This window comes from Bombus vosnesenskii, unplaced genomic scaffold (genome assembly GCF_011952255.1).
Source record: "Bombus vosnesenskii isolate JDL3184/JDL3185 unplaced genomic scaffold, Bvos_JDL3184-5_v1.1 scf7180000014579, whole genome shotgun sequence".
Lineage (NCBI taxonomy): Eukaryota > Metazoa > Arthropoda > Insecta > Hymenoptera > Apidae > Bombus > Bombus vosnesenskii.
Window position 1 is genome coordinate 295797 of NW_022883531.1, and position 23811 is coordinate 319607.

Below are 23811 nucleotides of genomic sequence, written 5' to 3' on the forward strand. Positions count from 1 at the left end.
GTAAACCGCGTACATACGAATCATGATCACCTTTTGGACCCTTTCTGCTGTTATTGTAGTTACTCTTGGTTTTCAATACGGATCACGTAATCGACTATTCAGCGGTAGGATCACGTAGTTTCTACAACTTTGCTGTTTATCGGGGGATATTGATTTCCTGTCAATCAAGTAAGTTGATATTGATTATACACTGAGAAACTTACGATGTGACAGTAATAATTACTTACTTTTTAAATTTCTAGATATTAATTTTATTTCATTTATTATATAACATTTTTTTACTAAGTAACAAAGTTAGACGAAGTTTATTTATAAATTTTGTCAGAAATAAATTAAGACAGAATATAACAATATACATATAGAGCAAATAAAGAATGCATTTACGCATTTACTATTTGCATTGCGATCATATTTGTGGCCTATCCAATTGCATAATATTCTATGTGATTAAGTAAAGAATAAAACAGTTTGTATTTAACAAGTAGAAGTAGACTTTACATATTAACCCAGATATTAAATCTGATGGGCAAAGTTGCTCTGATGAATAAAGGAGCGAAATTGAGATCTCTTATTCTATTTAACAGCAGTTAACAGTCATAAGCACGCGAGTAGAAAAGTCGTGGCTTCCGACAATCTACGTAACTATGATCGCTCTTCCTGTTCCTAACATCCTGCTCGTGTGGAGTTCATTGGTACGTTTCCACGATGCTCTGTACTGTAACATTCAGTCCAATCGAATCCGAATGACCTACAAACTCATTATTCGCATTTACGTGTTGCCGAACCTCTTCAGCTAGTATGTTCTCCGAATAAATGGTCGATTCTAGTCGATCGACAAAAGTGTTTTGCGGTAGTAGCATTCGGGCTATCTTGTGTCGGATGTTTTAACTCTACAGAGTATAAATCTCGTGAACAATACCACGCTTTATTATCGAAGATATGCATTTGAAGATTAATTTATTTAATATCACGTTGGAAACCATGCTGGAAGATGTTTTATAGTTGACATACAAATTAATTAAATTCTTTTTTTTGTACACATTTTTTTATAAATATCATGTATTCCACGAATTAAATCATCTTTCTAATAACTTAAAGTCAATCTAATTATTGTGTGCTTCTATTATTTATTTCCACTATTGCGCTCGAGGATTATTAAATGATTTGCGTGGTTGTGATTTTTACTTCTACGATTCTAATCGCAATTATCATTTCATTCTTATTATAATGCGTTCTATCTTAAGAGCTTCTATTTTTATACCGGCAGAGCGACTGATCTTTCTGCCATCTGTGAACTAACAAGAAACTTCTTTATGTGAGTTGTACAGCGCGAGCACGACCTCGACTCCGGATTTGTGTGTTCTAGAAGAAATGGAAGATTGTATCTATAATGTGCAGTGTAAAAGGTATTTCGCGTATCCTGGTCCAATTAAACAATAATTCCCCTACGAGAATCCCATGGTAGCGTTCGTGAAGCGACGTGCATTATTTTCACTATGCATTAGTTTTTTGCGAGCCAATGTTACAAGCGAAATTTTGTTCAAGATTTTATTACGTTTTGTTGTTTCGTTGTAGTTCAAAGTCTTCTGTAGAATAGTAATGTTTCTTTACGACAATTGTTTAAAACATTCTTTGAAAGTTGTATGAATTGTACAACTTTCTTAAAACTTCATATGTTTTAGTTTTTACATATAATTCGTAATGTTCTGAAAAGTTATAAATTTATATTTTATGGTAATTAAAATATGTTTAATGGTATAATAATACAAATTTATAATTTATTACTATGCTATGTATTTTATTTTTTCAAACAGGTGAATTTACAAGTCTTTTGTTCGTTGATACTTCCAAACACTTATTAAGTAAGAATTAAGAATACCATTTCCATTCAACAATTATACAACATGCCATCGATTTGTGGCGATGCAGTTGACATGACTGGTAATTTCTTGTTATATTCAATTCATTGAGGAAGTATTTGGTATTGTTAATCATTAATAACATTTTACAGTGGCTGCACAATCAACTATCGCAGAAGGTATTTCTAGTACTGATAGCATTGGTACATATAGTGATATTTCCGGGCACACCACCATTTCAGGAAGACCCAGAATGGATGTAGCTTGTGTTTTAGACTTACAACAACCAGAACATTTGGCTCAGAGAAGGAGAGCCTTAGAGGAAGTTAGACAAGCCTGCAATCTAGTTAATGCCAACATGCATCATATTCAGGTATAAATATTTTTTATTGCTAAAAGTTACAATCTCTAAATATTTTTGATTATTATTTTTCTAGTTTGAAAAGTTGGATTTCGGCGAAACAAATGTACTTGACACATTCTATAATGCAGATGTAGCTGTTGTAGATTTAAGTATTCAACTACAACAGTCTGCCTTGTTTTATCACCTTGGTGTCAGAGAAAGTTTCGGCATGAAAGAAAATATTCTATTACATAATGACGTAGATACAGAAACAACAATCAGAATTAAGGTACATTTATATTGTTTTAACATATTATATTTAAAAATTATCTTTTAACATATAATTTCACAATGTGCAGTTATCATGTGGTAACTATACATTTGTATCCTACCGTGTGGTGGAATGTGGTTCATGTGTGGCAACTAATCCAGCTACTACCAGGATCACTGGAGAAGAAGTCATAGACCCAAAGCAACATCTTACATTGAAGCTCAAAAAGTTATTTCAAGATGTCGAAGTACAATCTAAGTATGTTTTGAGTTTTCACTACATTGTTATCATATGTTATTTTTATAGATAAGAAAGCAAAGTACATCATTCTTTTACCCAAATTATGTCATAGTAACAAAGTGAATATTTTCTTATCTTATCATTTTGTACATAAAATTGAGTTATAGCATTCGAGCATATTTATAATTTGAGAATCTTGCTAACAGTTTGTAACGAACTTGAATTTATTGCAATAGTGTGACAATAATGTCATTTTCATTATCGATTTTCACAATAAATTATACAATTTTTAGAGCACATATGAAAGAAAAGTTCCTCGCGGATTTGCGGAAAGCTCGTGAAACATACTCTGGAGAAGAACTATCGAAAGCTTTGAACAATATGCGTAAACGCTTAGATGACCCAAACGTTTTATCTGGAGAGGTTGTTTTAAACGTTCTGATTTCCTTCCGTGAAATACAGGTAATGCAGCAATGATTTTTGTTTCGAAAAATATTCCTTTACTAATTAAAGTTACGTATGTGTAGGATTACGATGCAATGGTACAATTAGTTGATGATTTAAGAACGATACCGACTCATAAGAATTACATCAACACGCCAGCTATTCGGTATCTATACGCATTTGCGTTAAATCGACGAAATAAAGAAGGTGATAGAGAGAGAGCATTAAAAGTTATAGAAAAAGCACTAGAGAAGAAAGAAAACCATGTTCCTGATATGTTATGTTTGTGTGGAAGAATATATAAAGATAAATTCGTAGAAAGTAGACACACTGACGAAGAAAGTTTAAAAAATGCTATTCATTGGTATAGAAAAGGTTTCGAGGTATGTTATTTTCTTCATTTTGTAGTATAATAAACACTTGAACCACACAACTTCTTCTAAGTACAACTTCTATATTCAGGTGCAACCAAATGAATATGCCGGTATCAATCTTGCTACGTTACTCGTTATAGCAGGGAACGAATTTTCCAAAAGTGAAGAATTACAACACATAGGCATGGTATTGAATAATCTCATTGGCAAGAAAGGTAGCTTATCCAGCCTAAAGGATTATTGGGATGTGGCAACGTTTTTTGAAATCAGTGTACTTGCTGAAGACTATTCGAAAGCTATCCAAGCTGCCGAGTGCATGTTTAAACTGAAGCCGCCAAACTGGTATGCACTTGTTATCATTGAAGCTATATGTATGTTAAAATAGAAAGTGTTAGAATATTAATTGTATTGTTTCTTAATTAGGTACCTGAAATCAACAATAGGGAACATATCGCTGATAGATAGGTTTCGTAAAAAGAATGAGGAAGCCGAGGTTTCGCCAGAGGAGCAAATATTTAGTTTTTGGATGGACTACTTTGTTGAAGCTACAAAATCGGAAGTTGGAGATAGTATACGGTTTCCAGTAAGTTGATAAATGGAATCGTTCTACAAAGGATCCAGTTTCCAATTCGGGAGACTATGGCTTATAATATTGTGTTACCAATCCAGCTTACTTCTGTACATTTTGGGTCAAAGTAAGAACAATATAAAACTGCTCTTAGTGCAGGTTCTTAGACTGACTTTAATGAATCAAGATTCTATTACGATTTTCTGCAGTGAAAAGAGGGATTAGTCACTAACCTTTCTATTTTAGCTCTTAGTGTTGGAGCCAACGAAGATCTTGATGCCGAGCTATGTAAACGTAAACCTTGGGGCAGAAGAGAAATCAGTGCAAATTTGGAATCTTTGCTTGGACAATATGAAGAATAGTTGTAAACAAGTTCACGATTGGTTATTTACCGCGAACATGATACGCAGTGTAAGCTTGTACAAAAGAGACGAACGCTGTCTTTTTTTATATGTCCACCAAAACTCTGATGATTTCCAAATGTATTTCCCGTCTGTTCAATGCAGACAAAGATTTTATGATTTAATCTTGGAAATGACCAGGGATCAGGAGGGTATGGTTACAGATTTGGATGCATATATGACTGATGATAGGATGAAGGTTTGTAAATTATTGTTAGTTAATATCAGTTTTTAAATAAATTTATTTCATTAACATTTATTTCTTCACAGTTTGAATATGAATTGGATGATCAAAACAAACGAATAATGCTGGGTAAAGGTACATACGGGATTGTCTATGCTGCTCGAGATTTAAATACGCAAGTTAGAATTGCCGTCAAAGAAATTCGAGAACGGAATTTGGGAGATGTGCAACCCTTACACGAGGAAATTAAATTACATAGCCAATTGAGGCATAGAAATATTGTGCAATACTTAGGTTCTGTAAGTGAAGAAGGATACTTTAAAATTTTCATGGAGCAAGTCCCTGGAGGTAAATAAATGGAATGAAAGGGTATAAAGAGGAATAGTATATATTTACTATATTTATTTTTATTCTTTTTTTTAATTCTTTTAGGTAGTTTATCAGCCTTACTAAGGTCAAAATGGGGTCCTCTGAAAGAAAATGAATCTACAATTGCTTATTACACTAAACAAATCTTAGAAGGTCTCAAATATCTACATGATCAAAAAATCGTCCACAGAGATATTAAGGGTAAAGTATAATGTACGAAATATTTTATTTATGAAGTCTTCAGTATTTTTATTTAGTTATTGCTTTTAGGCGATAATGTTTTAGTCAATACATATAGTGGCGTAGTAAAGATTTCAGACTTCGGTATGTCGAAACGATTAGCTGGTTTATGTCCAAGTACAGAAACATTTACTGGAACTTTGCAATATATGGCACCGGAAGTTATTGATAAGGGACAGCGTGGATATGGTGCTCCTGTAAGTTATACATATTCTTTATTTACGAAAGGAAAATTATTATATTATGATATGTGATGTAGGCAGATATTTGGTCCTTGGGTTGCACAATAGTTGAAATGGCGACTGGTAAACCACCGTTCATTGAATTAGGTTCCCCTCAAGCTGCAGTATTTAAGGTAAAATATTAGTTAATTTCTACTAAAGATAATCTTATATATATTTAAAAAATTCATTCTAACAGGTTGGGTATTACAAAATACATCCTGAAATTCCATCAGAATTATCTGAAAGGGCAAAGAATTTTATATTACGCTGTTTTGAACCCAATCCTGACATAAGAGCAACTGCAGCTGAATTATTAGAGGATCCATTTTTAAATGAGTACGTGATATATACATATTTACACATACACACACGCACGTACATACAAACTCCATATTACATAAGTAAATAGATACAATAATATTGTTTTTTATGTGCGTAGAAAAAAGAAAACCAATCGATTGGCCGCAGTACCTGATTTTAGTAGAAGCATTTCAGTACCTGCTGACAGATTAGAACGCTTAGGGAAATCTGATAAAACCAATAATAATCATATTGTTTCCGCTTCTTCTATTCAAACTTCACAATCAGATGATAGGTAACGTAAATATGTCATTTATATTAATGTAATTATATGCAAATATTCATGTTCTAATTTATTTATGAATCGTCCGGTTTTTGTTGTTTTGCTGCTGAAAGCAATTTTTATATAGAGATACATTTTCTGTTTCAAAGAAATATATAGCAGTTAGTAAATAGGTTTTTTCGGGTAATAAATCTGAATACATTGCACGCAATGTATTTGAATACGTGGTTAGCGGTTTAACTTTTTTTCTTCTTTATTTTCTATTTGTCATTAAATCCCATTTTCTTGTGATGAAATATAATCGAAAAGTGTCACATACAGTGGAGGGCTAACAAAGTCAAGCCCACTGAGGGAGCGCAGTCCAGCACACCTTCTGTCCCCCATTAGAATGCCCACTGCAACCCTTTCTTTTAACAGGTATGGTACTAACGCTATAGATGGTTATAGCTGTTTGTCAAAAATATAACAAATAATAGTGATACATGTTATTGACAAAAAACAGAAAAATCTATCTTCATACAAGCAAGGAATTAATTATGATTAATAGTAGTTAGGCCATATAATTTATTAATATTTGTGTTGCTTTATGTTGCTAAACGTTCATGTGTTGTGGGCAATGGAGCTTCCTGTTTAATTGTAATATGTGTAATTCGGTATATTTTTCTATGTAGTAAGGAGGAAGACTAAGACCCCTATGTCATTTTAATCTTCCTTGTACTAGTCTTAAGCTAATGATACTGTGAACTAAAGTTTGATGTCCTAAACAAGTTCAATGGAAATTTATTACAAACTTGATTTATGTAACACTATTCATATGCTTTTCAACTTTAAGTTCTTAAGATTATTTTTGAGATAGTGCTTGTAGAATATACTCATGGCTTCAGTGATTGCCCTATGTATTCAGGTTTATTTTCAATCAAAATATCTTCCAGGAAATATTCTTGCCCTTGTGACACGTGTATAATGCAAACTTTAAATTCAAAGCACAATGATGCAAATGTAAATTTAGATATTTAACATTTTTTAGAGATTTAACATTTAGATATAACATCGATTTAACGTATTTTCAGTACAATAGGAAATACACCTTCTATAGAGACAAGTGAAAGTGACACAGCAGGAGCCTCCATGACTAGGAGAAGTTCTTCTGGTGGTTTATTATCACCAGAAGTTGAATTAGGAGGTGAATAATTATAATTAATTTTGTGATGTGTTTGAGAATCATTTAACTTTAACGTGTTCTTATATTACTAATAGGTCAACCCGGTCAGAAGACTGGCGAAGAACAAGAGGGTTTCTATCTGCTGAAAAAAGATAGTCAAAGAAGAATGACATTAACTAGAGTTCTTAATCAAGATGAGGCAAAAATTTGTGAAGTATGGATGAGAGGTATATGTCAGGCGGAGGGTCAAACTGTTCTTCAAATGGTAATTATTTCTAAATTTCCATGAATGTGAACTGCGTATTTTAATTAATACCGAGTTTTTATGTTTTCAGAATCATCTAATATTATTAATGCGAGCTTTGAGAGATTACATCGTGGAACAAAATCAAGGAGTGATTGTGACAGCCATTAGAACATTGAAAGAAGAATTGGATTTTGATTCTATCGCCATTAATCATCTCAACTTAGCAATTTATCTATTTCAAACGGCGGTGAACGAGGTTCTACGAATGCATAGTATAAAGCCTCATTGGATGTTTGCACTGGATAATTTAGTGAGAAATGCTGTACAAGCTGCCATCACTGTACTTTCCCCTGGTAATATTATGGTCATTTTTTGTGTAAAGTAATATTTCTAACACCATTTTATACACTAATATATTATTTACAGAAATTCTTAATACATTATTTACAGAACTCGGCGCCAATTTACTTGGTCAAGAACGCGTACAATCCGGTGATCAAGGTCCAGAAGAAGGATCTACATCCGGTGTATCGACTGTAAATTCTGTAAAATCGCAGAAAACCGGTGACTCTTTGGATAACAAGTACTGGAAAGAATATCGAGATCAAATGGGGGCTTTAAAAATGGAGAATTTGAGATTGCTGCAAGAACTGATCGAAAGTCAGAAATCGTATCAAGCTTTATTGCAACAGGTTCTTGAGGAACAAAGAACTCAGGTTAATGCTTTAACACGACTTTGCGAAGGTATAAATAGACGAACTATGAGACAAGAATCAGGGTAAGATTTAATTGTGCTCGTAATTTTAATTTGGAATGCATAATACGATATGTTGCAATTAACTTGCGTCCCTGTTATAGATATAATTCATCAATATCTGGAAACATAGTGCAACAACCAATTTCATTGGTTATTAGCGATGCACCTTCTAGTACAACTTCATGCAGTGATCAAGCTCTTATCGAGTGGTTACAAAGTCTTCAAGTGGATGAAATGTCGATCGAAAGGGTGAATATTACAATTTATATTGATATTTGTCTCCTAGCGAATAAAGGATTGTACTAATTGATATCACCTTTTACAGTTCCTATACGAGCAGTACACACTGGATGATGTCTTAAATCACGTTACACGTGAGGACATTCGCAGACTTAATCTCAGGTAGATAAGAAGGTTTCTTTAGACTACATATAGAGAGTATTTAATAAATATTATAACTTTTCAGAGGAGGAATTGAATTGAGGATATGGCAAGCTATATTAAAATATCGACAAAGCAATAATGAAATGGAAAAGAACGAGTAGTTAAATTGTGTACCACATTGAAATTGGTTTGCTTGCGAATGGTTAACTTCATGCAGGGTAAAGGACTGGTTAAACTGCTAGTACATATAGCAGCGACCAAGGAGAGCGGAATAATTAATTCTTAATGTCGAATGAAATACCTGTGTCGTTTGTTACAATATTATCCGTAAAATGAATTTACACGGAAGGTTTTAAATGCACAATGATATTATTAGTTCTGTAGTTCCTAAATGTAGAGTATTTACTAGTTATATATAAGAGATAGGTGTGTATATATAACAAATTTTGCATATATTGACTTGTTTCAAGATGAATTCGTTACATGCGGAACTTTACAACCTCTTGGAAGTACATTTAACAACTATATTGTACAGAAATCAGTATTGCTATGTCGAGTAACTATATGTACTATGATAATATGCAAAATTTGTATATTCGGAAATCATCAATTTCACTCGACTTGTTAATCTATAATATTAATCTTGCCAAGTTTACGAAAATGATATTCCGATTGTTACTTAAACTAAAAGTTTGTAGATTCGAGAATTCAAAGTAATATTTATGTTCTCACAAATTTGACATTACTGCCACAGTAAAACTGATATTACTGAAAAGAAATATGTACATGTAGGAAGTTGTTTTGTGCTTTCGTGTTCTGCGAAGTGTTGACTGGTTTCTTCTTTGTTCTGTATAATTAAGCATTGAAAGAAGAGTCTTAGACGATAACGAACAGAGAAACAAACGATCGTAGTGCCTTACAAACCAGTGTAGTAGTACAAGAGAAAATATTTATTATTCGCAAATGAGAAAACGTTTTTGTTGTTGCTAATTCTATATTTCTCGAGCAATGATTGTCTTCCTAGGTATATACGAAAACATTTATTTTATGCGAAGAGTTCTTGCGTAGTTTCATAAAGTGCTTCTTATAGTTTATAACGGATATCCACTATTAATCAAGCGCCTTGAATTTACTAGACTTTTGTAGATACAAATTTTTATATAATCGCAAATTTCACGCTTTGTATGTGACTTTTTTCTTTGAAAATTTATGCTTCCTTTATACACATTGTATAGAATACGAATGAATCGCGTTTTCTGATACTTCCATTTTGACTTCCATTGCAATAATGCAGCATAATTATGCCAGTCAATTGAAATAAGTGCCTAATCGCATCAGGGATACACGTGATGTTTCGTTTCATATTTATCGTTACAATTAGGGTCAAAATAATTGGGGGATTATAGCTATTACGAATTAATGGATACACATATATTGGAAGAATATAAAATTTTGCTCCACATATTACATGTTGCATATTCTTTTATTTAAAATAATTATTACTATTTTAAATAGAATAGAATTTTAACTTTTTGTAGTTGATACCTGAAATTTAATCCTCTAATTATTTTGAGGAATATTCTACAAATTGTTGAGCAACTATTACATAGCATAATTAATAGGAGAATACTATTCACCGAATATTGTCACCGAAATGTTCGAACGATCGTGAATAATAAAAGATATCGTCTCGAACGAGATACATCAGCTTAATTGTTAAGACGGTTTCACATGACTGTTTTCATTCGCTGTATTTGATAAGACTAATTATTCTTGTTATTCTAGCAAGCTGAAATTTGTAATAAAGATTCCGGCAAGAAGAAGGCACGTTGTTCTTCATTTTTCAACCCTGCCTCTAGTCAGAGAACGACGAGGAGCTTTTGGATAGTAAAAAAATAGCGACGTTTAATTGAAATCGAAAGTAAACGAAGAGTCAGAACGATTCCCAAAGGCGAAAGGGTCGAAACCCGGGGGAGACGAGTATACGTGATCGGTTCGAGGGGTCGGCGTTCCTTTTTCATCGTCTATCCAACTTCTCTGCATTGATATGGATGAGGCGTTCTTTCTTTATCTGGATGCGATACTCCGTTTAAAAGATAAGCCAAATAGATTCGCAACTCATCGATGTAGAAGCAGCCTTCGTGTCTTCCCGCTGTCTTATCCGCCTCCGTTGGGATTATCCTTGGCGATACGATCTGGCTTTTCCAGAGGGAACAAAACGTAGCGTAGCGAGCGTCATCGAGCTTTCATCGCGCGCGATCTGCTTTCAAGATCCTTTTCGTCCCGTTCGTTTCGTAATTGGAAGAGAAAAAAAGCAGAGTACCTCGCACACATATGTAGGAGCAGCAGAGAGGGAGTTTAAATTTTTCAGGAAAATAAATGCACCGAGCAGCCGCCGCGTAAAATTGCAAAAGTTTCGGACACTCGGCTCCCTACGACGAACGAGGGTCGGACCTATTCATTTGCACTACAAAAAAGCCCGTGGCTTATAAACGCAACCCCTTGAACCAGCCGCTTATTTTCAACGTCGGAGCCCTACTATTCCTTTTTGGCCATTCTCTTTTCTCTCGTCGACTCTCGTTCCGATGCATTTGCACGCGCCTGCGATCCAACCGATTCTCGCATGTAATATTTAAAGAGCCGATCACGACACGGAATACTCTCGTTCTTCTTCATTTTTCTTACAGGAGATTCCTATTATTTATTTATTTATATTTTGGTTTGTCATTTTCTTTTTTGTATTGTTCATTTTATAATCTACATTCTCGTCTATTAATCCATATGAAATACGTAAAAAATTTGTCATGTCTGCAAAGTTTTCATTCCCTCAGAGTTTATCATCGTTAGCGTCTCGACACGAGATAATTTAATTTCAGACTGCTTTTCGTTGGACAAGCTTTTTGCCGAAGCCATTACCGACCATGTAACCGAGCGTAGCCGCGAAAATACCGAATGGAATTCGATTACAGTCCTCCAAATCGCTACGTTACTATACTCTCATACCTGTTTTTATTCCCTCACGAAAAAGTTCGCATTCCAAGCGTCGAATATTTTGCTCGCGCTGTTTGGGCAATAGAGCGACTCGTGTTGTTACACCCATGAAATAAACGTTTTTCAGCCCTTCCACGGTGCTTATCATTAGCAATTCCATAACGGAAGTCGTAGCGGTATCGGGGACTCGCGATCGGCCGCGTCTTCGCAAATATAAATGTTAATGTGCCTTTGTCAGGCTTCCGCATATATTACTGGGAGGCACAGTTGGCGGATTCTTCGTAAAATTTGTTGAGTTTTAGGGAGGGTGAAATACATAGTTAAGCGGCTCGACTGTAGCATTTGAAAGGGTGCCCTCCTCGAAGGGTTGCCTCGCGATAGCTCGTCATATTCCTCGCGAATTCTATCGATTCCTCTCCTGTAAAATTATTAATATTTTTTTTGATCGTACAATGATACTGCATTGTTGAGTAAAATGGGAAAAAATAAAATGAAGTTCGGCCAACGTTAAAGAAGGATATGTTTTTGAGCTCGTTGGAAAGGTCACTTTGTTGAGAATCTGTTTAAGAAGAGTCATTCGACGAATCGATTTGATTTTCATTTTCATCGCAGTGAGAGAGAGGGAACGGTTTCATATTTTAGCATTTCTCGAAGAACGAAAATTTACTTTTCGATACATAATTTCGAAAATAATCACGACCTCGTATTTCCTCGTAGATATATTAACATTTTATTCTGTACCATTTTTAATTTTATTATTATCATATTACATGTATACGCGTTAAACTGCAAAATATGAGAAGCACGTTGTACACCTCAATTTCTTATAACCGCAGTAAAAAAGCCTGAAAATGTTGATTGAAATTAATGCGACGTAACCAGTGGCAAAGAGCGCAGGCAAGAGCGTGCGAAAAAAATATTAAGCTGGAAATTCGTCAAAACTGACGTTCCCCCTTTTTCTCGTCGACCTCTCGTATATACAAAAATTCGTTTAAAAACACGTATATTAACGTACGAGGGCGATACATTAATCTCTGCGCGTATGTCGCCCTTTAAATTAGATGCCATCGGCTTTAAAGAGAAAGGCGGTGGTAATAACTGCGCAGGATAGACGAGCACATTTCGAATTAACTTCGGACACGTCGAAATCGCAAATAAACCGGTGCAAACACTCGCCGTCCCGATGCAATGGCAGCGGTTCGAAGCAGAAAGGGTCGTACGCCGCGATCGGGATACAAATTCCAAGCTGTCTGACCAGCCTTTTACCTCTTCGTTCCTCTTCTCTCTATCGTTGCCGGTTTTCTCCTTCTCCTCCCTCTCTCTCTCTTTACCTTTTAATTAACTAACTGCGTCGACGGAGTAACTAAAGAGGATCCGCGATTTTCGAACGGGAGGCTTTCATCGCCGGCCGAAATAATCCATTTGGCCGAGTAGAAAGGCTAAATAAGATTATCGCGTCAAGTTCCGCCGCTCTACAAGAGAGAACAATAGAGAGGGAAAGATCGTATCCGGTGATTCAATTTCCAGTTTCACGGTAATCGATCGTGATCCTTCCACGCGTAACCGATCGCACGATTCTCCAGAATCCTCTTGTTCTCCGCGATTCTTATCTCTTTTGCGTCGAGTCGGCGGAGGAAAGTAAATTCGTCTGTGCTACTCGAGCGTCTAATTGCTCGTTCAAGATATCGACGAATCTTCAAAAGCTTCGATACTATCGACCGGTCGGTATTTTTTCGTTAATCGTGTAACGATCAAAGTCTTAAATACTAAAGTCGGTACGGTACGCGTTATTTACGTCTGTTAAGACCAATGCAACGCGGGAGCCACTGTAACTAAGAAGGTTAATAAGAAGTCGTTTTCGAGCCAACGTGCCGAGATACGTCCACTTTGTTCAGGAAGCAGACGAGAAAAAGGGGAAAAAAGAGGAGACGGTCGATAGGGCGATTAATCTGGCCGGAAAGCGAAATCATCCTTTCCAGCCGTTTTCTTCACCGAGGACTAAGAGAAGAAGGAACTTATGAACGTCCTCCCCGGGGATTATGGCGAGAACAATGAAGGCTGACTCGCCGTCTCCTCGTTTTCACGGAGTGACACCTTGTTCGCCGGGACTAATTACTTTCGGCTTAAAATCCTTAATTTGTTGCCGAAAGGCCGGCGACGAAGCCTTCTATCCCCGCTTCGATAAAATCTTTCCGCGATGTGCCTTCCGTCCTTGTCGAAAGACGTTTAAAAAGATAATTTTTCGGAGGGGAAAAGTCGATGGACGTGGCCTGTTCGATCCGACGAATCTTAAAAATAGTCAACCAGGAGTCAAATTTTACTTTCTGTTTCGTTAAATTTGCTTTATCACTTGGTAGCTCGAACACGAGTAGAATCGTTGAAACGTGCGAAAACAAATTGACAACGATTATAGCCGCTGACGCGCATCTGCATAAACTCGATTTGCATATCAGCAAGACAAAATTGCCCTCGTTTTCACCCTCCAAGTATGAAACATAAAAGACAAAGTACGAACCCCATGCACCCTTTGCGCTTACCCCACCGTGATTATTTATCGAAATCACTTAATTAAATACTATATATCGTCCCTTCGATCGCAGGATTCAAACGTCGATCGAAGCGTTGGTCGTGGGACATGGCTGTTCATGCAGGTTGGACGAGTCGGAGATAAAACGGCGCTGGTAGGAAATTAGTCCCGCGTTGGCAACTTCTGGCGAAGATGCCGGACCGATATTGAATCGCGTCTGCACCCTTTCTCGTCTCATAACGGCGAAAGGTCTACGAGGCAACAGATGTACCTGATACATATTCATATCAGACCGCTCCACGATTTCGTGTTATTGTTACTGTTATTATTGTCAGGGTCGGAGCCAGTTCGTCGTAATAGCTCGAAAAAGAACGTACGAGCTAGGGATGGAAGACTTTGACCGTGCTTAATTTCATGCCCTTCGCCGATTATGGTTATCTCGGTAGACTGCATCACCGTTTCGCCTTCTTATTTTCTCAGACTTTAGCGCTATCAGAGCTTCTTTCACAGCGTTAGTAGCAACTTTGTAAATTAAACGGACACTTGGAAATTTCTCGCGTAAACTCGATACAGCTCGCAATACCGTCAAATTACAAAATCTACGATCTCTAGGGATCCTCGGCGTTCATGTCCCAGTTTCTCTAACTGTATTTCACAAATCCAGAGAATTCTCAAATCTAATTTGAGTTTAGAAAATTTGGAGGTCGCGCGATTGTCTAACGTAAATTTCCAGCTGCAAAACTCGAGAAGCACGTTTCGGCAAAGTCGGTCGAAGGGCAAGCGCGACGTAGCCTCTCGACAGACCCCGGAGTATCTGGAACCGACCCAATCTAAACGTCGGCTACGAAAGGGCGTGCAAGGGGTTGGAGAAGTCTGAATTTTCAGTGGGCGGGTTCGTCGAAACTTCTCCATAACGCGGCCGAATTAATGGCAATTAATGGCATCCGTGTTTACCGGCCGGCTGTACACAAAGGCCTATTTGAGTAGCCAGTTCGCGACCAGGAGCACGTGTAAATTTCCACTCTCGTTTTCGGCCGAGACGGAGCGAGAGAGAAAGAGGTTTGATCGAGGGTTCTTGAACCACGCCGCGCAAACAGACCCCTAATGAATTGCTTGCTATTCGAAAGCGGGAAAAAATCCAATTACCGCGAGGCTCGTCGTCACTCCATCCTTCGGATTCCTTTTGTAATCGACGTCCCTGACTTTCTGACTTCGCCAGCTATATCGTGGAATCAGGATCGGTAACCGCGCATTTGTCTACGTCCGGCATGAATCTCTGGAGCGGTTCTTCAAGATGACGAAGCATTCTTCGGATTCTGCACCTCTGCGATGCTTTTTCGTTGTTCCTTTCTTCTGCCTCTTCAGCTGGTCCTGCAATTTCATTGGAAAAATGGACAATTACGTGGTAGCGGTGTGTAACAAGGATGGTAAAATCGTTTTTCGAAGTTTCTTGAAATTTTTCCAATTGTAAACGCGATACACCTAATCGCTGAGACGGGAATCATTTTCTGCGAGTCCTCGCCGTCTGGAAACTAATTTCGATACGGCGTCTTTTTAGAAACCTTCAGTTCTTTCATTTCTTTCATTCTCGTAATTTGAAAATTCTTCGCCATTTAAGTTGTACCGTAGGTAATTTGGAGAGTACGGCGGATATGCTAAAGTTCCCCTGTCAAGTTCTCCGATTCTTTTACTTTTTCTTTGCAACTGCACGATGTTTTTGCCCAGCTGCACCACCCAAGCCGCGTCAGTTGTTGACGATAAACGACATCATCGACGGTATTTTCGGGCTTTGACGTTTGAAAGTTCAAAACGAATAACTCCTTGCAAATTCGATCATACACACGACAGCGTTTTATTTCCATGAACAATATCCTATTTTCGAGTTGCTCTCGGTGTTTCATTTGAGGGTAATCACCGTGGTTTGGTTGGATTGTCGTACATAATTCATTTTTCGTCGTCCGTAACGCAGCATCGATTCAACGTCAGACTGCGTCGACGATATTTTCCGATAACCCTAATACGATATTCTATATATTTTCTTCTTTTTATAGGTATATTATATCAAAGAGATACAGCGAGATAGTATCGCTTGTTATTTATTCAATTTCGGTCTCATCTGCCTGGAAATGGATTTGGCTTGCAATTCCTTTCATTCGTTCTTCCATACTTATCATACCTATCGTTCCTTGATCGACTAATCGCTTATTTATCTAACCTACCTTACCCTATTTTTACTTTGTTACTATTTAAACTTGTCCTTAGTGGGGTAGTTTTTTTATATCCATTTGTTTTCGTTTAAACTCTGCTTGGACCGAATTCTTTCTTACGGTAAAGGCGTAGCATGACAGAGTTAACTCATTTGAACCCTCGACGACCTCCTCGGTATCTCGGACACTCGCGTTTCTTATGTATCAGCCGCATCAGTATGCGATAAAGGACCATGTACACGGTTGTTTCTGCAAGTTTTCGCCACAGCGAACGTATCAGATATCGTCACGCGTTTAACGACGTATCAGCATAACACGATATACGTAACGATGGACAGACAGCCGAAACGTTTGAGACAAGAACAAGTAGAAAATGATTAGAAGTGGATGATCGAGGCAGAATGACGATAAGAGCTGCGAGAACCTTGCTGCTGCCGTCTTTAGCGAATCTAACGACGGCGACGATAACGAGGCGGCCAGCGATTTTCATCAAGGACACAGAGAAATACTTGGTGAAAATTCTCGGCTGAAAAGACGAGTTACTCGCCTCGAAGCATAATTTTGCGCAAAAGCAGCATTTGCGATACGCGTTCGGTTAATTCAGCTTCGGTAGAATTCTGCATCCTTACACCGCAGTCTTGAAACTGTTCTACTTTATCAATTATTTCACCGCATGGTCGTCCTCGATGGTTTAGGGAATATCGAAGGTTCAAACAACCGTTCGACCAAACTCGGAATTAATTTAAAGCAAATCTTTGTTCTCTGGCAATCGGTAAAACCATACTCGATTAATCCCGACGCGTTGAAGATAAACAAAAGATAAATACCGAGTGGCACCACGCACGTAACATCACTTTAATCCTTTAATCTGTGCGATCTATTGCCCCGTGCATGGAACACCAACTGAGAATTAGCGTTCCCTCGTTGCTGGCTCACGGCTGCGGCTGAATTATTGTCTCTGTATCAGAAACCAGCCCTCGTAATGCGATTCCACCGAGAAATTACGCAGCGTGACGACGGGAATCGTTCCACCAAGACACCCCTCTACGGAAACTCTTCGCGGAAAGGGAACGGAGAAAGAATGGAAGATGACAGGAAGAGAGACGTCCGCGTTATCTCGAGCATGTCGCGCGGAAACCATGGCGAAAAACTCGACGGAAAGCGAACAGCATCCTCGCGATGGCTATGAATTATGCATGGGGCTCGACTGGCGAAACTTTACGACGTATATATACTACGACCTCGTGGAAATCCCTGAGATTCCATTAGACAGATTTTAATTAGGCGGTATTTTATCGACTCGCCACTGTACTCTTTTCCTCCTCGCCGAAGGATACGGTTTTATATGCTTTTCATCGAAAATGCTGCGTGAATTTGTGAAACGTACCACTCTTCGTTTAATCTATTTGTAAATTATGATAACCGACGGTTGGAAACGGTTGTGATATCGATTTCAGCTCTTAAAAAGTGTAAATTCGTTGTTCTCGATGATTGTTATACGAAATCGAAGTTTTTATCTCGTTTGTAGTTTCCACGTCGCTCTTATATCGTTTCTAAATTATAATTTTAGCTTTGAGTCGGTTTCTAAGTGGCTCTACACTCGATTTTATGTATCGCTTTTATTATCCATAATTCTAATCTGAATAATTAACCTATTATTATTTAAATCAATCATTGTAAAAATTAATAAAAATATAATTATTACGTTACGTACTTCGTTAAATTTCGTGCTCCCATTATCGGCTGAATCACAGTGGCTTTTAGTTTGAAACAATCGAAACTGTTTCGTAACGTAATAAAAAAGCCTACGATATTATGGAGATTCGTATTTCAAGATAATCGTAGCTAATTTCATCGGGGCGCAAACGTTGGCGTAGTACCGCGTAACATTTTTTACCTTCTGTTTGGAAAAGGGGTTGGCAAGTGGCGCCACGAGGGACATTCGCTGTTTTGTCAGTGTTTCGCGGAGCAGGTGTCCAGCGCAGCTACTATCCGCAAACAGAAAAACACAGCAACATACCGGGGGTGAGTTTTTACGAAACGACCAAAGTTGGAAAAACTCGGGTAAAAATTGAACGAGCAGTCTTCTCGTGAATTCGACGAACGAGCTTCCTCGTGGTTTATGGAACGTAAACAACACGGGGAGAAACGACAGTCAGACACTGGAACGAGGGATAAAGTGGCACAAGATCGGCCGTTTTCCGCTTCCAGTTTGTATTTATTACCCGGAGCTCGATACGAGTACAGCGATTCTTATTTTTCTTTCTCGATGGACGAGACCCTCGCGGACAAGGGTTGGAAAATGTTTATGCCATCGCGAGGCAACACCTGGTTGCTAGGGATTGTTTATCAAGACGACGTACGTATTCTCGATGGTTCGTCGATTGGCGGCTGAAAACCACAATAATTAATTCTAAGGGTAGAGGGATACCAGAATTTTTGAAGACTCCATTCTGACGAAGATTTCGTACTTGTTTGATTTTTCGAAATCGCGATGTTCTCGCGAGTAAACTGATAAAAGAATCGCATTTGGAAAACAGGTTTGAAGTTTCATATGCACACTTCGAGCAATTTAAACAAACCGATATTCCAAATATGCCGCAATTTCTCTATCAGAAAACAGAGCTACGTAAAAACAAATTGTTCATCGGTATCAGATATAGAAATTATGCAGTGTGTTTCGACGTTTCTCCGACATGGTGCGATGATAGTAAATAGCCGAAGCTTTGCGAAAGAGTGATAAGGCGCCGAGTTAAGGCAGTCTCCGTAAAAAGATAAATTGTTGCTTCGAAAGAAATACACGGTAACACGGAAGAAAGTACCTAGCTACGCGAACTTTCGCTTTTCGATCCTCCCACGCGTGTCTCCCTCTGTTTCTTGCCTTAAACTCAAGCGAACTGCAAACTTCCATCAGGCAGGGATCTTCGATCCCGTCGATGTGCCTCGGCTTGTTTCTCGAACGTTCTCGCATGACGAGAAGTCGTCGTGACACGCGATAAGAGGACGTCGTAGGCAAAGTGTTTCTCGAGTCGAAGGGGCTGCAGACACGAGAGGGAAGCTCGCGGAGGTCGAAGAAAAGCGAAGAAAACGAAAACGAAAGAGAGAGAGAGAGAGATTCGACGTCAGCAGATCGAAGGTTCCGTTCTCCTGCGACGGCTGCGGGTATTAGAAAAGGCCGAGAGGAAAAAGAACGGGGAACGAACGATTCGGCTGCATACAAGCCTCGAATAATATTCGAATATTGAAGGCGGAACGCGAACACCGGCGCGCTCGTAAACCCACGTGGATATGAATGCGGATGGCTCAATTTTCCGTGGCTGCCGCGCTAACATCCAAGACGTGACGGCTTTGTCGACCAACTTTTTCCTCCTCTGTTTTTCTACAGTTCGTTCCCTGAGAACGCGGTGTCTTGGAAAACGAGCTGAAAATTATTACGCCAAGCAACGTAGGGCACGAGGTAGTTGATACGCTTTTACGAGAACACGGTCTACGGATGATTAGATGGTTTCGCGGTAACATAGTCGGGGACGGAATTACTATAATCCGCGTCGTTTGTCTTACTATTGATAGATTTTGCGAATTTAGACGGCAGAATGGGCGTGGTTGGTATAAAAAATTCCTTTCTCCTTCGCGATTCCGGTAAATTTTTGTACGTGTCATCTAGTCAGACAAACTTAAGTCGTTTGGTCCAATTTTAAAAAAAGTTATTTTCTTTTGAAGGGCGTTCGGATACGTCCGCGAGTCGCTGTATACAGAAACAAGCCGAGTCATTCTATACCTTGACATATAAGAAGATGTCTTTCCATTTCTCTTAACAAACTCCGTGAAACATTATTACCGGAATCTTCACGAAAGACCTTCTAGAACGACGAATCACAGTGGCGGAATATTCCATATACCCTCTCATCGATCCCTGCACCCTAAAAGAGAAAAGTATCCGCAAGAGAAGCTTCTCTCCTCTCGATTCTCTTTCGGAGTAGTTGGTGCGTGTCGCATTGTACCGGTGGATATTTTCCAGGGGTCTGCCGTGTCCTGAGACTTCCATCAACTGTCCCAGCGACCCGGGGAGGATGTTGGATTCGGAGGGTAGCGCGGAGAGCGTCCGCGGTTCGGAGAATTCGACGGCGCGCGAGGAAACGATCGTCACGCTGCCGAATCGGCAGAATGCGGACGGTGACAAGCTCGAGGAATTCGAGAAGCTGCTTCAAACGATTTTACCTTCTCGCACACCGTCGCAGGAGGAGGAGGAAACGGAAGAGAACGAGATCGAGAAGAAGATAGGTTCGTCCTTGTTCGCTACGGTGTCTGCAACGTGTGCCGATTTTGGTACACGCCGAAACTTATTTACAGGCCAAGCGATATTCTAATACTCGCACAATACGTATAATAGGCGTAGAAACGTGAAAGAACGAACGAAGTTTCAGTACAAATTGCTCCGAGTCAGGTAATCTGACTAATCTAAACGAAGCTTAACTGTCTCAGAGAAAAAGAAAAGATTACGAAATAAAGTCAACGAATGGAATATCCGGATATAAACTTAAATGTAATTTGCGTATTTTGCAGGATGTTTGGTAAAAATTCGTTGCCGGTGCGTAGAACAAGATACGTTTAATTTGGCGTTTTTGCTCGAAAGAGACTGAAAAAGGCTGAGAAAGGGCATCGTAATGCACAGAGGACTCTGCCGAGGGCTAACTCTGACCCCTTAATGCCGACAGGGGCTAAAACAAAGCCGTCCCGCTCCAATTATCGTTTCATTTTTTTTTCCTCGAGAAAGCTTCCGAGTAAGCCACAAAACGCCAAGTTCGTTCTGAAAAAAGTCTTTCTGCGCGAGCATCCAACCCTTCTTACTTCCCACCCTTTAGCGTAAAACCTACCAGAATTTACGATTACAAAAAGTACAGCGGTTTGTAACTAAAAGGCAAAAGTTTCGAGACTTGTGCACGTATTTGCGCTTCTTAGGATTCGCTAAAGCGATAAGATTCAGGATTAAAGCAACGTAGCGCTAAAAAAGAGCCTCCTCTTATCGTATCACTTTCCAGCAAGCATCCTGACCATTTTTCCTGCACCTGGAATACTGCTTAGAATAGAAATCCAAGAGGGATATTTAGGTTGTGCATAGGTAGGGGTTAGGTTGGGCTTAGGTTCGTTATATAGCCGGAGATGGGCTGACGTTATGACGACGACTCTTGACGTAGTCGGGTTTTAGAAGATACGCGAAGAGAAAGAAGGGAGGTTCGTCTATGCTGGATCCCCCTTGTTCCGAGGAACACTGGCTCGTTCTTTTAAAAGGTAGAACGATGAGAAGGGACGAAGAAAAAGGGCGAGGGCCAAGGGATGCAGTTTCGCAGTGGAAACTCAGGTAACCTGTTGAGAGGGCCTGGAGTAGGCGAAAATGGAGAGCTTGATGCAGCTTAACTTGGAGAATTTCCCAGACGCTCGCCAAGGGCATTTGCAGGGAAAGTGGCTGGCTGGCTGGTTGGTTGGCAGTCGGGGCGCTTTCCGACAGCGAAGAAATTTCTCCGGCCCCGGGGATTAAGTTCCGCCTCGCGGCTGAAACGTCTCACCAGCTTTCGTCTTTTATCTCCCCAGCCCACGGTTTCTATTCTTATTCGGCCGCTTTCACGGCGAGCACGCGGCAACTGGATGGTAACGCGAACTTTAATGATCTTTTTCGTGGCCGGACAGAGCCGCCGGAAATTAGCGACCGGTAGAACTCGCTCGCCGGGAGCTCTTCGCTTTTGTATTCTTTTCTCGTCGTAATCGTTGTCGACGTCGTCGTGAACTCCAACGACTCGGAGGAAAATGGACAGAAAGATATTTTTCCCAACTCTTACTCGTCCGCGTTCGCGTTCCAATATCACCGGAGAAAGACACAAGAATATTAGACGACGATCTTTGTCAGTTTTTCCACTTTAACGTACCATCAGCTACGTTATAAATTTGTTTGTAGCGTGCATGATACCGAATAACGATAAATACGATAGTAATATTATTATCAAAACTGATGTAAACGATAACGAAACGATACGACAGATACAGTCGAGAAAAGTATAGATTTTATTATATCAAATTGACGAGATTCTTATTGTAATAATCTCTTCGGTTTTATTCGAGAGGCTCTTAAGGGAGTGGAATTACTTGGCAATGTTTTTCTCTAACGTTCCGTGGATTCTTGGTAGATAGTTCGAACGAGAATCCGTTGTTTTTCTTTCCTGTTAATCTTGCTCGCCGAATCGTCGATTTGGGGAAAGCACGATGGTCTCTGGAGATCGCTCGAAGCGGCCGGACGAAACATTAACTCCATCAGGGGTAGAAAAATTATTCCACGGAAGAAAGCCGCGGGCAGTCTGGCCGTGGCGTACGCGAGCAGAATTAACGATCGCCGCGGAAATCGAAATATTAACTGGACGTGACAGCGGTCGCCCTCCGGTGCCGCAGTAGAATGGGACGCGCTTGATCAGACATCGTTCAGTTTCGAATATTTCGCGCGTCATTCTTTCTCTTTCTCTAAACTCCATGTATCGATATACTTTTACTAACAGGAGAGTCTCTTTATTCTTTACAAAACGAAGCTGATAACAAACGACTCTATATAATATTTAATATAATAAATATATAAGAATCTTTATATTTTTGTTTTTGTATCTGTATCTGAGTGATTCTACACAAGTGGGAATTTTTGTGGCTCCCGCTTTTTAACACACTAGCGATACCAGCATGTTCTTGTTATACCAAGAAGCTCGTTAGGATTCGTACGTTAAACGAAAAAGCGTATGGGCAAGATCATTGTCGCTTATGCAGAGTGGTTCGTCTCTGCAACACGTACACATGCATAGTGGCTAGAAAATGTATTCGCACACTATTGTACTTGTCATAATATTCGTATACTTGGTAATGAAGTCGTAATGGTAATGCGAGAGCTTTCTTCGAACAACGTCACGACGATGTGCAAGGCTAACGATAACCTGTTTAATTACGATACACCGAGTAGATTTAACAGGAGGAAGGTAACGGTGCGATGCGAATGTTTTCCGAGGGAACCGCAGCTGTTGCCAAATTCGAGTCGTCGCGGCGAGTTCTTGGCCTCTCGATGGCCCAGTCCTAAATTTCCTGCTGAATTTCCGTGGAAACCGAAACGCCGTTGTCCCGCGTGGTGTTCCAAATTAAACTCATAAAACGTCCGGGTCCGACACGAACGTTCGGAACCCGGTCCCGGAATTATACGACGCGATATCAACGTAAATCTTGGAAACATGATTCCGTGGCTACCTTGGAACACGCAGACACTGTATTTAATCATGGTTTAGTTACTTACGAGCGATTCTTTCCTACTTGAAAAACTTGTTCTCAAGTTTCGTTTAATTTGCCTGGTTAATTTGTTTGGTTTAAATATCGCTCGATATTAACCGAAAGTAACATCAAGGTCGTAGAATAAC

The 23811-nt window shown here is 39.1% G+C and overlaps 1 protein-coding gene and 1 long non-coding RNA gene across 6 annotated transcripts in view; one reads left to right on the plus strand and one right to left on the minus strand.

The window, feature by feature from the left end:
• The first annotated feature begins 608 nt into the window (after nt 1-608).
• On the plus strand, nt 609-10473 carry LOC117240271 (mitogen-activated protein kinase kinase kinase 15). 5 transcript variants are annotated; one of them, XM_033506255.1, is made up of 25 exons: nt 609-692; nt 1268-1406; nt 1815-1941; nt 2012-2232; nt 2297-2491; nt 2562-2731; nt 3007-3175; nt 3241-3540; nt 3620-3873; nt 3955-4114; nt 4346-4699; nt 4771-5032; nt 5117-5254; nt 5324-5490; nt 5553-5648; nt 5714-5853; nt 5957-6112; nt 6410-6517; nt 7171-7283; nt 7358-7527; nt 7598-7862; nt 7960-8287; nt 8368-8515; nt 8592-8668; nt 8733-8811. In XM_033506255.1, exons 3-25 carry the CDS (start codon nt 1905-1907, stop codon nt 8809-8811), a joined length of 4107 nt encoding a protein of 1368 aa, XP_033362146.1. In that variant the 5' UTR covers nt 609-692; nt 1268-1406; nt 1815-1904. The 5 variants fall into 5 exon arrangements, with proteins under 5 accessions (XP_033362146.1, XP_033362149.1, XP_033362148.1 ...); XM_033506257.1 differs by lacking the exon at nt 609-692 and having other exon boundaries at nt 1246-1406; nt 6422-6517; nt 8733-10473; XM_033506256.1 differs by lacking the exons at nt 609-692; nt 1268-1406 and adding an exon at nt 1413-1734.
• The window catches only part of LOC117240286, a 122089-nt gene continuing 108470 nt past the window's right edge, over nt 10193-23811 (minus strand). Inside the window, exons 3-4 of the long non-coding RNA XR_004494648.1 lie at nt 15315-15539; nt 10193-12059 (exon numbers count right to left, since the gene is read on the minus strand). This is a non-coding gene — a long non-coding RNA (uncharacterized LOC117240286). The remainder of the gene's footprint in view (nt 12060-15314; nt 15540-23811) is intronic.

What these genes read in the sequence shown, in the direction of transcription:
- LOC117240271 (XM_033506255.1), top strand. Translation starts at nt 1,905, where the DNA reads ATGCCATCGATTTGTGGCGATGCAGTTGACATGACTG. An exon ending in AGCGTGGATATGGTGCTCCT is followed by an intron (nt 5,491 to 5,552) that starts GTAAGTTATACA and finishes TATGTGATGTAG; the next exon opens with GCAGATATTTGGTCCTTGGG. An exon ending in CATCACTGTACTTTCCCCTG is followed by an intron (nt 7,863 to 7,959) that starts GTAATATTATGG and finishes CATTATTTACAG; the next exon opens with AACTCGGCGCCAATTTACTT.